The sequence below is a fragment of the Oreochromis aureus genome, linkage group 15 (genome assembly GCF_013358895.1).
Source record: "Oreochromis aureus strain Israel breed Guangdong linkage group 15, ZZ_aureus, whole genome shotgun sequence".
Lineage (NCBI taxonomy): Eukaryota > Metazoa > Chordata > Actinopteri > Cichliformes > Cichlidae > Oreochromis > Oreochromis aureus.
Genome location: NC_052956.1, coordinates 25264476 through 25279705, shown reverse-complemented (window position 1 = coordinate 25279705; position 15230 = coordinate 25264476). Strand labels below are relative to the sequence as shown.

Below are 15230 nucleotides of genomic sequence, written 5' to 3'. Positions count from 1 at the left end.
TTAATAAGTTTACTGCAACAACGGCTCAGGATCCGCTAAGGGTCACAGAGGGCACAGGAATAAGCCCGACCTATGGAGACCCCATCGACAACCCACAGAACAAAAGCATCAGCTGACGTCCACGCCCCAACGAGTCGGAGGTGTTTTAGAGGAGGGGGAGTTCATGTTTGCCTACGTGAGAAGATAGTTATCCCAACAGGACTGACTGCTATCCTTCATGGAAATGTTTAAATAAAGCTGACATTAGTGGGTTAAACTGTTTATATTACATATCTTCTGTCAGGTACCCATACTCCAGGCTTGCTCTCTGTGGCATTTTTTGCAGCATAACATTATTCAAAATCAAATTTAATATACTCAAAGAGTCACTTGATTTGCAACTTAATGAAAAACTGTGGAAAGTCTCCAAATTAAAAAAAAGTCCAATAACACATCTGAATGTGTCCGTTTGGGAGTATTTCACTCCAAGTCCCACAAAGAGATCCAAACATGTCAGCCACATTCAGGAAGATGTTCCAGGCACAGCATCAGCACACCTTTGTTTCATGTTTTATTCACCCATCAGCTGGATCCTGCCAATCTATCACACACACACAAACACACACATCCACTGTCAGCCATCTGACACCTCTTATTTTCTTGACGGTGGTGAAGTCGGGACACTTTTATCTCAGCACAGATGAAACCAAAAGGTCGAGCGAGGCTGTCATCTATAGTTTATCAGGGTTAACCATCCAGTGATCCAAATCTCAAAGGCCTCTGGGAGGAACAGCGATGTGGAGACCCAGCTCGTCTCTTCCTGATTTCGTCTCTTCCTGCAGTTGAAACGAATGTTTACAGTACTCACACACACACACACACAGACACATATTGGGTGGGGGCATCTAATTGACATAATTCTTTCCCCAGCCCCTTATCCTAACCCTAACCATGAGAAATGAATGCCTAACCCTAACCTAACTGAAACCAAATTTTGAGTCTCAAAAATGCCTTCAAACCAGGATTTTGGTCCCCGTAATGGCTGTTGGTAACACACACACACGCACACACACCTATACACACGCCAGTGCAGGGTGCTGAGACCACAGTCACAAAGGTTTTCTACCAAAATCCTTTCCAGTTATTTTCCACAGACACACACATTTATTTATTTGTTTATTTTTGTTTACAATCTACAAAAATATCCTGCTGCTGTTTTTTTTAATAACTTGAATAACTTTTAATGCACCTGGGCTCAGCAGACAGAGGGCCAAGTGGCAGATGTCAGAAAACATGAAATTAAAGCAGTTTCAAAGAAGGAAGTGACATCATCTGTGCAATATGTGCTTAACGCAGTGAAGTGAATCTAAAGGTTGTTTTCGGTGTCTCAGTCGGTCCCTTGTGACTCTGGCTGAGTTGATTTGAGTGAATTTTGCTGTCGCGGTTGTCAAGAGACTGTAAAATGCAGAGAAGTGACAGCTGCGCTAAAAACTAAGCGAGAACATAGACTTGGCTCCTCCTTCACAGACCCGAAGACCGAAAAAAGTCGGTCACATCTTAAAAACTCTGAATGTCTTTAAGTTTCAGGAGAAACTGAGACTTTTTTGATCTGCACTGAGTCACCACGGCATCTCCGCACCAGCCTACAAGGTTGTTCTCTCAGCTGTTCATTAACCCATTGGACACTTAACGGCTGGGACTGCTGGGATCTTTTTGTGGCTCGTATTTATCAAAAACACTTAAAGCAGGTACGGCCCCCAGGTGCTTGTGTTTTCCTACCAACTCCATGATGTTAAGACCAGAGCTGTGTGGGAGCGTGTCCTTGTGTTTCTGTTGATATCTTTAGAATCTATTGCATGTATCTGCCAGTGATTGGAGAATTCCTTGAAGAGGCCAAAGCCACCCAAGATCAGTGGGTTTAGTTTTAAATACAGCCATTCCAAGGTACCTTGGCGCTACCAGATTTTTGGCATCAACACGAGTCTCTCTTTTTTTCTTTTGGTGGAAATGTGGAAGTGTGTGCAGAAGGTTGTAGACCAGGCACTAGTATCACGTTGGTGCACTTTATGTAACTTAATGACTTCCAACTGCACAACGAATTTGGTGGCTCCGGTACACCCACCGCACTCCTATATATGCTCGTCATGACAGCACATGTAGCCAGCAATCTCCTGAACAACACTCAGGCAGTACTGCCACATCAGCACCGATCCAGGAGTAGAAGTGAAGAAGGAAGTGCATTTTTACTTTTTTGAAGTTAGCATATTTAATGATAACACACTTTGTAATGTGTGGTCATTTTGGTGAAGAGCAACAAGTGGCTAGCAAACCTAGCATGGTCTGTAGAACAGCTTGATGATCAGAAATATGTGAAGCCTGCACGGCACTTCATTCACTCTGTGAGTGAACTGATTAGGACTTTGGTATTGAAATCCATCCCTGTACGAATCCAGAAAGAGCATGCTGTGAAAACTGTCGATCAAACGGTAGATCCCAGCTACTTCAAAGTTTCCTCGTCTGTCCGTGCACACCAAAACACATTTTTTTTCTCACCACAAATATGGCCGTTGATGTTTCCAAAGGTCCAGAATAATGTGGACCTGAGCTGTGAACGTTGCAGAAGCTACACATTCAGTGAAAATTCAACGGTTTAACGCAGCAAAGTTTTCTCGTCATCATCCTGCCTGAGCTTAAACTGCTAAGTCCTCATGCTGAAACAAAGTCACGTCTCTGTGTGCGAGGCAGCAGATGGCCTCAGCGGTGTGTTTGAACAACTTTACATGGCAGCTGCACACTTCCTCTGTCTCCGCAGATCAAACCAGTGAATTATTCAACACATTAGGAAGAAATGAAAACTGTACAAGGTAGAGAAAGTAGAAAGATGAGCAGAAACATTTCGGTCTCTGGGTACTTTTAATTAGAATTCTTTTCATCATTTGAAGCAAGCTTGGCCGTCCTAATACTGGGAACAGTTCCTGCATCATAAATATTTAAAGCAGAGAGAACAGAGCTCGATTTTAATTTCATCGTTCAGCTTTGTTGTGTCCAGCTCTGCAAATGCATGCAGCTCCTGACATTAAAGAAAACTCGCCTCTTTGTCAAATCATGCGTCTTGTTCTCTCGGTCCTCCTCCTCCCAGCTCCATCTCCGCTGTGGAAATGGGAGTGAATGACAAGAGGAGCGAGGTCAGCGAGCAAGGCAATAGACATGACCACATAAAGGCGGCGATTCATGTGTCTGCAGCGCTTGATGGCAGCCTGCAAACCCCCCCGCCTCAAGCCAGGCATTCTGTGGCCCAGAGGTTATTCTGAGGGTTTCACTGCAGAACAACTGAAAAAAATCACCTTTCACTGCAGGAAAAGGAGCTCTGACATGACTCAGCAACACAAACCTTCTCTGTCCCACCCCTCTGCACAAGCAGGAACACCTTTGTGACTCACCCTCAAGTTCATTTACATCAGGCCGTTATTACAAAGTTAATAACGTGGACATGAGTGAGAAAACAAGCCTGACAGATGTCTTTCATTAAAATTGATTTCTATTAATTACAACCAACTACATTTTACTTAAACTGCTCATGTTTGACAGACAAGAATCAAAGAAAGCTCTCCGACATCACGCTGGACATTTTCTGTCAGCGTCACCTCATTCTTTGTATTTCTTATCTTGTTGCTGTTTAACTTCTCTTTCTGCTCTAATTAACAAACCGACGGTGTCAACTGCTTCCTGATTGGACCCTACCACAGATGCATTAGTGAAGGATTTGCCTTTACGTCGTCACTAAATCAGTGCAGTCACTAAAAACACAAAATAAACGACACCCGCTACAAACTGATCCTCTTCAGAATCATGTTAAAAACTCAGACACTGCTGCCGGGCCATCGATAACCACAAGGTGTCACTTGGCATTGGTGTCTTTTACCTGCTGTCACTGAAGCCTACTTAGAGATGTTATGGATAGTGACGACATTACTGATTCTGATTAAAATCCTGAAAACAGGATAGAAAAGGCTTGAACGTGACTCAGGTGTGCAAAAACTTCACTAGCATTAAATTATCCATCTTTAAGTGCCTGATAAGCATGCCAGTGTTGATGAAGGAAACTGACAGCTTTGAGGGGCAAGCCTCCATCCTTCTAATTAACCTTTTATCCAGTTCAGGGCTGCAGGGGTGCTGGAGGCTGCCCCAGCTATTCGTGTGACGAGAGGCACAGGATCGTTTGGAGCAAGTTCTCTATGCCTAGAAATCCTGACTGTATGCAGTCCTTAAAAACACCCCTCGGAGACCCAAACGCCTTTCGGACATCATGTAAGACTAAGTCTCGATCTGTGTGAAGACCTTTCTGTAAATCAGAGAAAGAAGTATGGATTCTCTTATGAAGTAAGAGAAGGTACACAGGGACAAACTGTGTGACTCTGTAGAGGAGTTTATTATATTCTAGAGATGTTAATCTGAAATATTTGTGCTCGTTATTCTTCTGCGTTGGCGTGGTGCTCAGATCTCTGTGTCGTGCATGTGTAATCAGTCTGTTAAACAACCGCACTTGTTTTCTATTCTGTCAGCTTTAGGGGTGGAGAACAAAGTCATTCAGGATGAAATCTCCATAGCTGCGCTCGTCTCTCTGCAGTGTCCCAATATTAACAATTCTTCAAACTTGGTGGAGGTCTGAAGCCCACACAGGAACCTGTCCTTTCAACACTGCAGCCAAGTTTTTGTCACGCACATGACTGTAAATCTAATTTATTGTGAGAAACTGCTCTAACTGCCCTCCTCAAACATGTGTACAGAAGATCAGCTAGAGCTGCCTGACACTCGATTTATGGCCCATTGTTGTGTGCGTCTGAGCAGCCTGCACGGAGAGGACGACACACACTGAGACGCACTTACACGCAGTCCTCCAGCAGGACAACAGCATGTCGCCTTTGAGTGATGATGCTTTGCATATTTTGAACTCCAATTGGCTGAAATTTTAGCCCGAAGCAAGAGGGAAATGACCACAGCAGAGATGACTGCAAAAAGGAAGAGCTGCCGAAAACATCAGCGTTGCCCGCAAGCGCCGATGCAACGCGCTGACCGAAAACAATGCCCTCCAATGTGGAGCCGTTATTTCTGACACAGACGCTTTTTGTCTGCTGTGAAGGCGACAGAGGCGAAGCTAAACGCACCAACAGCAGCACGAACCAGAGGACACACAATTCAGTCTGTGCAACACAAGTGTGACAACAACAGGTGGACGATACCTTTGAAGGAACCACGGGGTGACCAGGGTGACATATTTAGCAGTTTTTAATCCAGCGATGACATATTTATTTACAACAAAAATGAGAAGCTCTGAACTCTCAGAATTTACTGCTTCATTTTTTTGTGTAGTTTCCATCATATTCAACCAATATGCTTCATTCTTTAATAATGGCATTCATAGGATATTCAAAAACTTGACCTGACTTGACTGATATTCAAACTCATCATGAGATTTTTAGTACACCTGTGGTATCAATTTGAAAATCCTACATGGCCTCATTCTTGAGTGACCACATTCACTTCGGGATGGCTTTAGCTCAGCCGGTAGAGCAGGTCACTTATTAATCAGAAGGTTGGTGCCTGGCTGCTCCAGTGTGCACGCCAAATAATTCTTGGACACGATTCTAGATCCAAGTTGCTCTCCGAAGCACCCGTCGGAGTGTGAATGTTAAATAGAAAAAAGTTGTATAAAGCACTGAGTGCTCAGAACGAGCTCATTTACAAGAGTTTGACCTCTGAGATTCAAACTCATCTGATATTTTTGGTAGATGCATCTGTGGTATCATTTTCAAACTCCTACATCACCTCAAGTTATCGCATTCGCAAACTAGCGTGTCCACGCCACCCACCCACCTGGCGAGGTGATGGCAGTACCCCATCAGCCTTTTACAAGGTAAAAAACTTTCCTACGTATGAACTGTGTAAAAGTCCGACTTCAGGACTTCCTGCAGAACTCATCCAAATGTGGGATAGTGCCTCAGGATTTGTTGCCGGAGGACAAGAAACACATAAAGACGGACAACAACGTGGCGTGTCTGATATTCCCTTTCCTTTTAGCTCCGCTTTGGTCTCTGCTCGCTCCTGGAAGCTGCACTGTTTGATCAGCTGCACTGCAGTGATGTCTCTCTGCTTTATGCAAACATGTACAGATGCAATGGAAATATGCCGGAAAACCAAAAATAGGACCTAAAGCACGTTAAATGTTCCAAAGACCTGTCAGCTCGGTGGTAATCCTCAGGGGATTCCATGCTGGTGACTGATTCTGTAGTTGTATTTTAAGCACCAATCACAGCACTTAGTGTGGACAGCTAAAAAAAAACTACGCTGCTCATTCACAGCATGGAGCCCTTTTTTGACATTATGACTGTTATTAATTACTGGAAGGCATAAAAACGTGTTTTTGGAAGTGGAAGAGTTTTAAGATGTCCAAATGAATTTTACGCATGATGAGCTCATCTTCATAACTCTGTGTAAATAGCTCATTATGATTTATTAGGCACCGGCAAAACATTTTAAATGAAATTAGCCTTCAGTGCCGAATCTGTCTTTGACTCGGTCGACTGACACAAGTCCTCATCACAGGGATTCATTTTGTCCTGTTTTTTTTAATGCATGTGTGCATACAACAGTTTCTAGGGTTTTAAAAATGGAAGCGACTTAAACCTGTATTCTTTCTAATGACCAGCAGGGGTCGACACCTCTTTCTGCACAAAGAAGTCTGTCGGAAAACAAGCCTCCCACTCTCACCTGGGACCTCGTTAAACACGTTCCCTATGACTTCATAATTCCACTCACTCATTTTCACCTTTATTGTATAAATCACAATGTTTAGTTTGTAAAGGTTTGTGCGCATGTTTCACGACGAAAAGGGAAAACGAGGGGAGCGCCTCTTTCTTATCGTCCCAAATGTCATCAGCCTCAGACTCACGGTGCAGGTGGAGAGATCAGATCTTCCCCTTTAACTTAATTAAAGCACATTCCTCTCTGCTCCGCCTGACCGGGAGCTCGTTTTCGCTAATCGCCGTCTGGATTTCATTCTGTTTGAACATAACTTTTATTTTTACCATGTACCATGTATTTTTACCATGTATCAGGCCTCCTCAGTACACCTGGAGGACAGGTAACTTCACCTCACACAAAGACACACACTTCCCCTCATCAGAATGTCATTTGACGTCACCTCGCGCCTCCGTTTAAAGGCGGCCTGTTCGGCGCTTCACCTTCTGGGACCCTTGGTGTGTTTTTGGCCGTATCGCCTTCGCAGGTTGCGTAACAACTGGCAGTGACGGATTAAACAAGACCCTAAACAAGACGCTCTTTGATAAAGTCAGAACTCGATAAAGAGGAAACCCTGTAGGGGACTGCGGAGGCTCTGAGGACCTGTGAGGATGCCTCTTTCATTTCCTCGAAATTGGTTCTGGAGTCACCGCCATCCCCTCTTCACAATGAAACACGTTACTAAAGCACAAAGCCTCCACAGCTCCTGTCATGCTGTGACACACAAACATGACCCACACCAACAGCATGCTGGTGCAGCGGTCACTATGCTCGCCTCTCGGGGTTCAAATCCAGCCCGGGACCTTTCTGTGGGGTTGGGATACCCACTGACTCTAAATGCCCCTCACGTCTCTCTGCGTTAGCCCTGCCACAGACTGGTGACCTGTCCAGGTGTACCCCGACTTACCCTATCATAGCTGGGATAGGCTGGATGGACAGACAGCATCATCTGACACACAAACTACTTCACTGACTCAGCCACCAAACAGAAACTTTCTACACGGTGCCTCCAGGGTCTTACTCCTCTCTGGGAACTTTTAAAACATGACCGCAAAACATGAAACATGAAACAAACAGTTTCCTCACTCAGGTTTGACATTTTGGTGCGTTTTGCTTCAATAATGTGTGTGCTGTCAGACTCACACGCACACCTGCACATATGAAGCCCGGGTGCTTATTTCACTTTACACAATACGAAAAAGTCCACAAAGTAATCAAAGACTCTTCACAGACTAATCTTTTATAAACTGGAGTCATTTAAAAGCAGTTTTATTAAAGAAAAAACAAAGTTTCCAGTTTGGCTCCAGTCTCGTTTCTACACTTTTCCACGGGACTCTGTTCACAGTCCGAGAATTTCTGATTCCTAAACAAGATCTTAGTCCAGTTTATAATGATTAGAAATGCTCACAAGCCTTAAACAAAAACAAAAAGCACTGAACTGCTCTAAGAATTGAACTAGTTGAAGTATAAAACCGATCGAGGTGTTTTAACTGTTTAAGCCAACGTTTAAACCCGGGACTGTCCCAGCTGTGCTCGCAGAGGTTTTACATGTTTCAAACATCACTTCTTGTTCCTCACAGGACTCAAGTTACGTGTTAGACCTGAAGAGGTCTGATATTTTAGGCCTGTGTAGTCTGAACTCAGGGTTTCAGACAAAAGAAAAGAACCCAGAGGAGTGTGTGGGCTTTCCACGCACACTGACCCGCTCCCGCGTGCACTCCGTCTCTCTCACCATAAACATGTGCACACATCTGCAGTCGGCAGCATCATGGAAACAGATCTGCTGATTTTCCACAGGAGAGCTCAGCTCAAAGAAAAGCACACAGATGATTTTCCTCATTAACGGCACGTCCATCACAGCTGGAGTCTTAGCTAAACAGGAGCCTCTCCACAGAGGCTGCTGTGGATGTTTCTCAAACAGGAGGCAAAAACACAGAAACACTCAAAGTGAGTCTCTGAGAAGCTTTCAGAGCAAACACCGGACAGCAAACCCATCCTGAACGAGTCTGCAGCTGAAACAGCCTCACACTTTGTGACTTACATGTTTCACTGGAGCGGCAGCTGGTCCCCCCGCAGGATCATTCTCCCTGTCCGGAGTCCGAGGGAAGGTCTTCTTTCCTCCTCTTTCTTTTCTCCCTTTTTTCCTCTTTCCCTTTTTCTTTCTCTGCTTTCCAGTTTTTTCTCTCGCGCTGAAAGTTTTCAGACTCCAAATCAGAAAATCCAGAATGCGCCCAGGACGCGCAAAAGTCTCCAAAGTTTAGAGAGAGGGAGCGGGAGAGCGATGCAGAGAGAGAAAGAGAGAGAGGAGGGGAGAGCGAGGGGTGAGCTCGCTTTCCTGACCCGGACTGCCCGGCGGAGGGGCGCGAAGACGTTTAAGCTGAGGAAAAACACAAGCACAGGTTTTTACTTCAGCTCAGGCTGGAATTTATCCGATTATACTTCCGCCCAAACCATAAAATAAAAGCTGTCTGACAGAACAAAGATAACAATCAGCTGCCACACTGAACACGGCCCCACCCCCAGGTCTCACCTGCAGGAGCAGATCCTGGAAAATAAAGTACAGAGGAGACCATCAGGGTTTTATTGTGAAAAACACACTACGCGTGCGCGTCATCCACAGGTGGTTCACGCATGACAACAACCTGAGAAAATAAAAAGAAAAAATCTGTCTGTTACACAGACAGCTGATCACCTGAGGCCACAGGTTGATGTCAGCTGATCAGCTGACCTCTGACCCCTGAGACTCAGCTGATCATCAGTGCCATGGTAACAGGAGCCTCCTGCACATCCTGCCTGTGAGCTTCGGGGCTGTGCATTTGTAGATGTTCCCTCAGTGTTGACTAGCTCAGTTCTACCTGTTTCTTTGTTCCTGACGACCTTTAAAGTATTTTCATTCTGCTTGATGTCATTTCCTGTCACGCATCAATTTCAGAGCTGACAGCTCATTTTAAACCAATGTTTCAGCGATGAGGTTAAAGAGTGTGTGCTCCAAACAGCCAGGCGCATAGTTTTTTTCTGCTTTTGGATCCGTATGACATCACAGAGGGCGATCTGAACTGAACAAGCAGGCAACACAGTGTTCATTTCTGCATTTTCACTTATTAGTTACTGACTTGCAGATAAATGCTGATCATTACCAGCATGAATTGTGATTACTCGCCCGTCATTGGTCAGAATGTTCGTGGTGAGGGGAGGACACGGAGCGCGTGCAGGTGAGTGGAAACAAAGAGCTGCACCGCTGCATCTCATTTGCCTCTAAATGTCACTCAAGACGAACTTCCTGCCTGATAAGAAGTTCAGGAGCTGCACGGATTTGCATTCTGCTGGAAAAACTCCTGAGGGAGGAGATCTCCGAGGGCCAGGAAACGCGCCTGATGGAGTCGGCACACAGACATGATGACAGCAGCAGGTAACCGGCCTGTCCTGCTCTCAGCTGCATCCTCACTGAACCAAACTGGACCCACATGAGTCAAAGAACTCCATCTGCTCTGCCCACTCTTTCTAAAGCGTTCCTTTAAACGTGCTCTGAACTCGAGTTCATACCACAGATTTTTCACACAGTTTGAATCTCAGTGGTCTTTATTTCTGGTAAAACGTTTCCATGCTGTAGTTCCTGCTTCACTAGCCTACAGTTTACCTGTGTTGGTACTAGACATTGTTCCCAAGGTCGGCGGGAGCTGAAGGTGTAAAATCACAAACACCTGTCAGGCCCAAATTTAAAGCTTTAAAAGAATCAAAACAGGTGAGTTTAAAAAAAATGTTCTCAGATATTTCTGCCGTGAAGCTGGGAGTCTGGAGGGCGCCTCAGGTGGACATTAGAGGAACTGCAGCACATCCATCTGGCCCTGCTGGCTATACGTTTCAGTCCCGGAGGTCTCACGTCGACAAATATCTACAACAGTGACTCTCAGCTTTCAAAGTGGAGCCTTTTTATGAAAACATCAGCTTCGAGCTCACAAACTCATGCTGCTGTTTAATGAAGTAAGAAAGTTTTCTGAGAGCAAAGAGACAGAGAGAGAAAACAGTGAGAAAGGAGCAGGCTTATATAATATTAATAAAAAGGAAACAGTTTGTCCCTGGCAGATCCACCAGCAGAATAAAAGCAGTTTTATGACAGAGGACAGAACAAGAAGTACAGTGATTGGAATCAGCATGAAAAGGTAAAAACGAGTCTTTCGGGCTTCAGTCTGTTTGTCTTCCAAATATAGAAGCAGCAATGCTTCAATACAGATAGATTAAAAAAGCAGATGAAGACAGATGAACGAGGAATGAGGAGGATGCACTGACCACAGGTCTGATTCTTTCCGAATCTTCATAAAAATCAACAACATGCCGAAACAATAACGACCTCGGCTTTTAAGACTTTTCAGCTTTGAGGAACTTCACCTTCAATTTTTACCATTAAATAAAAAACTCAGTGACTCAGTGTTTAATCAGAATGATAATGAGTTTGATAGAGAAGTGTATTTATGTCTGATGATTAAAGCGTGCTTTCATCTCTCATCCCGTCTCCCCGTCTAAAGACAAAACTCACTCTTCTCTTCCGGTAACAATCTTTATTAGTGGAGTAAGTAAAGTAAAACAATCGGTCCTCCAGCTTTAGTGATCTAACATATAGGAGGCCTCTCTAATAAACCTTAGAGGAAGCGGCTGAGGCAGGTTTATGTTGACATAGAGGAACTCTTCCTGTTATAAAGAGAAGCCGGTGGTTCAGGTTCTGGAGCAGCTGTGGGTAAATCAGACCGTTTGAAACAGAAAGCAAACAGTGTCTGCTTAAAGCAGGGGTGGGGAACTCCAGGCCTCAAGGGTCAGTGCCCTGCAGGTTTTAGATATCACCTTGGGTCAACACACCTGAATGAAATGATTAGTTCATTACCAGGCCTCTGGATAACTTCAAGACATGTTGGCTGTGTCCAAATTCAGGGGTAGCATGCTTCAAAGGACCCCACCTACCCAGTCCACGTAGGGCTGGTCCTTCGAAGGCCGGATAGGCCGGAAGTGAGTGGCTGTGAAATTGGACAGTCTTCTAGCCTTCATTCAAGTCCGCCCTTACTTCTGCATTTTTCCGGTCGCTAGCGCCACAGTGCGACAACTTTAAAATGGACCGAGCAATGTCGCTCTGTTTTTTTGTACATTTTTAATTCTTGAGGACCTAGAAAAACTCTGTCGTTGTCGCCTGCATGTTTTGTACCTTAAGCTCATCAAAGACAATCATATCCAGGTAAAATAATTTCTTTAATCTACAAGCATTACTTAGCTAGTTTCATGGATAATTTCAGTGACTGAATGATTGCCGGTCATTCGTACACATTTACTGTATTATATAAAATATGTGTAACAAGTGTCACCTGGCAGTTTGTTGCTCTCTGCCAGGTGATTGGCTGAAAGAGCTGTGAAAAGGTAGTGGGTGTGTGGGGTGAAATCAGCGCACTTCTGTGGAAGAAACCAGAGGCAATTAATTCACTCGGGTGCGAGTGGGTATATTGTTGGTAAGAGACTTTTGCCGTTTTGTTTGGATCATTTGCTGGTTGTATGTGCCTATTTTTAATGTGTTGGACTTTTTTAGTGTGACCACCAATTTTAACAGAAGAATTGATCAAGCCCTAGATCGACTGCGCGCAGGGAAACTGATCAATATTGTAGGTATATTGAGTGTTTGTTTTTAGCTTCATGATTTTAAATGGTTTCATAAAATTGGTATTTTATTGGGTAATATTTTAATTGATAATGTTGTTTGTTTTTCAGCGGTGCTGTCTCTGCTGTCCTTTTTTTCGTTCTTTTGATTGATTTGTAATTTTCTTTTGGTTAGTCCGTCCAGCCGTAAAGGCGGTTATTGATTGAGAGTGAGTCGTGTAAGGGCGGACTAACCTCCCTTTTTTGTTTTTTGTTTTTTTTTGTTTTTTAAGGACAGCAGGGACAGGTTTGTAAGATTGGAGTGAAGGAGCAGCCAGGTCTCCATCATGGAAGGAAGCGAGCAACAAACAATGGCCCAACGTATACAGGAGTTGGAGAATGAACTTAGAGACTTGAAAACAGCATCAGTGGGTACAGAGAGGCCCTCCACGTCAACAGGAGCTACAGGAAGCGAATCAGAGACTGTGAGACCCAATCCTGTGGTATATGTACAGCAGGATAGAAAGTTGCCAACATTTTCAGGGAAGCTGGACAATATGGGCTCACTGACTCTAGATGAGTGGATTGAACAAATGAGAGACTTTGTGCACACGAGAGGCAGAACTGAAAAAGAGCAAGCTCAAATAATTTTTAACCATTTAGAGGGTACTGCACGCACTGAGATAAAGTTTTTACCAAAAGAACAGAAAGAAAATGTTGAGAAAATTTTTGATACACTGAAAGAAACTTACAGCTGCTTAGATTCCCACATTTCTTTGCAACGCAGATTTTTCAATCGTAAACAATTAGAAGGTGAGTCTCTAATTGACTTTTCTCATTCTTTGATGGCCTTAATGGACCAGATTATTAAAACGGATGAGGAAGCCGCAAGAAAAGCTTCAAAAGATCTGCGTGATCAATTTTGTGATGGTGTTAGAGATCAGACATTGAGGATTAGGCTGAGAGATTTAATTAATGCCAATCCACAGTGGACGATTCGTGAGGCGAGAGCTGAAGCGACCAGGTGGATGGCACAGTATGAGAATCAGCCTTTTAGGTCTAGATATAATCAGTCTATTTCAGTCTCTGCAGATATGCAAGCTTCCTGTGAAAGTGTAGATTCTAGAACATCAGAATATGCTGAGTTGGTGTCCCTTTTTAAAGCCCAACAGACACAATTAGAGTTGGTCATTAAGGCATTAAACCCACAGGAGGTGGCTGCTTCTAGCAATCACACTTCTCGACGTAGAAGAACGGTGAATGGTAAACCCATTTGTTTTAGGTGTGAGCAAGTTGGACATATTGCCCGTTTTTGTCCGACATTACCCAATTCTGATGGAAATCAGCATGAAAGAGCAGCTAGGGCTGAGGGCCAAACTACTGGGGCGGCGGAAAACTAGTACCCACCAGTGCACAGAGCCACACACTGGTGGGAGGGTTGCAAGGCTCCAATAACATAGAACTCAGTCATCTAGTTGGTGAATGCTTGGAAGGGGAGGTTGATTTGGGTGGGGTTATTATTTCATGTTTGCTGGACACAGGGTCCATGGTCACAACAATCACAGAAAGCTCTTTTAGAAATAACTTTTCTCATCTCAGTGACGAAAAGCTTAAAGACTGTGGTTGGTTGGGGCTTAAAGCAGCAAATGGGTTACAAATTCCTTATTCTGGGTATATTGAGTTGGATGTTACAATCCTGGGAATTCACCTACCTCGTCGAGGGGTGTTGATTGTGGGAGATCCAACAGATAGCCACATGGCACAGAAAAAGACATCTGTACCTGGTGTGTTAGGAATGAATGTATTAAACCCTCTGTACTCTGAATTGTGTAAACAATATGGTTCTGACCTCTGGGAGGCTCCAGTTTTGAAGACTGCGCCCCGTGGGTGGAGAAGAGCGCTGAGATACTGCCAAATGATGGAGGCTATGGCAAATTCTCCCGAACCCCATCGTGTTAGAGTACAGGGTAAGAAGTCTTTCTGTGTTCCAGCTGGAGCATAAAGTTATGTTCCTGTTACCTGTCCAAAGATGCCTGTGAATACACCCATTGACCTTTTGATTGAACCCCTAGGGCCTGATGATGGTTTTCTCCCGGAAGGCTTATTGGTGTCTCCCTCACTAGTAAAGGGAGAACGGGGGGAGGCTTTTGTTCCAGTTACTAATGTGGGTAAAGCTGATGTCTGGTTGACACCTCGTCGGGTGATTGCTACAGTTCAACTGGCCAGTGTGCTAGTAGAGGGTCATTCTGAAATACAGGTCTCTGTAAATTCACAGTGTTGTACAGCTTATATTTCCAGTCATACAATGGCAGACAATTCAGCGGAACTGGATCTACCTGAATTTGAAAATCTTGAGGAGGGCGAGAAACGGCAAGCTAAAGTTTTATTGCAGAAGTATAGCGGCATGTTTGCCAAGAATGAGTTGGATGTTGGTTGTTGTAAATTGATCACTCATGAAATTCCTTTGACAGATGAAACACCAGTGCGACAACCTTACAGGCGAATCCCTCCGTCTCAGTATGAATTGGCAAGGGATCATATCAAACAGCTGCTGCAAGCTCGCATCATCAGAGAAAGTAGTAGTCCGTATTCATCCCCAATAGTTCTTGTTCAAAAGAAGGATGGAAGTTTACGCATGTGTGTCGATTATAGACAGTTAAACGCCAAGACCAGAAAGGATGCATTTCCTCTGCCAAGGATTGAAGAATCCTTGGATGCTTTGACGGGTGCTCAGTGGTTTTCCACTTTGGACCTGGCTAGTGGTTATAATCAGGTGGAAATGGCTGAGAAGGATAAGATTAAAACTGCATTTTGTACCCCATTTGGTTTGTTTGAGTTCA

General features: G+C 44.2%; 2 protein-coding genes across 8 annotated transcripts in view; one reads left to right on the top strand and one right to left on the bottom strand.

Annotated features, from left to right (window-relative positions):
* adgrg6 (adhesion G protein-coupled receptor G6) overlaps positions 1-9130 on the bottom strand; it is a 116713-nt gene extending 107583 nt beyond the window's left edge. For all 4 annotated transcript variants that reach the window (XM_039598705.1, XM_039598707.1, XM_039598706.1 and 1 more), the window contains exon 1: positions 8819-9130. In XM_039598705.1, the coding sequence (XP_039454639.1) occupies positions 8819-8820 (2 nt within the window). In that variant the 5' untranslated portion in view covers positions 8821-9130. The remainder of the gene's footprint in view (positions 1-8818) is intronic.
* Positions 9131-11964: 2834 nt separating this feature from the next.
* Positions 11965-14375, top strand: LOC120433049. Of its 4 annotated transcripts, none has more exons than XM_039598531.1 (3): positions 11965-11998; positions 12151-12266; positions 12344-14375. In XM_039598531.1, the coding sequence occupies exon 3, from the start codon at positions 12738-12740 to the stop codon at positions 13788-13790; it is 1053 nt and encodes a 350-aa protein (XP_039454465.1). In that variant the 5' UTR covers positions 11965-11998; positions 12151-12266; positions 12344-12737; the 3' UTR covers positions 13791-14375. The 4 variants fall into 4 exon arrangements, with proteins under 4 accessions (XP_039454465.1, XP_039454466.1, XP_039454464.1 ...); XM_039598532.1 differs by lacking the exon at positions 11965-11998 and having other exon boundaries at positions 12119-12266; positions 12344-12416; positions 12523-14375; XM_039598530.1 differs by lacking the exon at positions 11965-11998 and having other exon boundaries at positions 12119-12245.
* Positions 14376-15230: the final 855 nt, after the last annotated feature.

Excerpts from the sequence above, each read along its gene's own strand:
- LOC120433049 (XM_039598531.1), top strand. The coding sequence starts at position 12,738 with ATGGAAGGAAGCGAGCAACAAACAATGGCCCAACGTATACAGGAGTTG.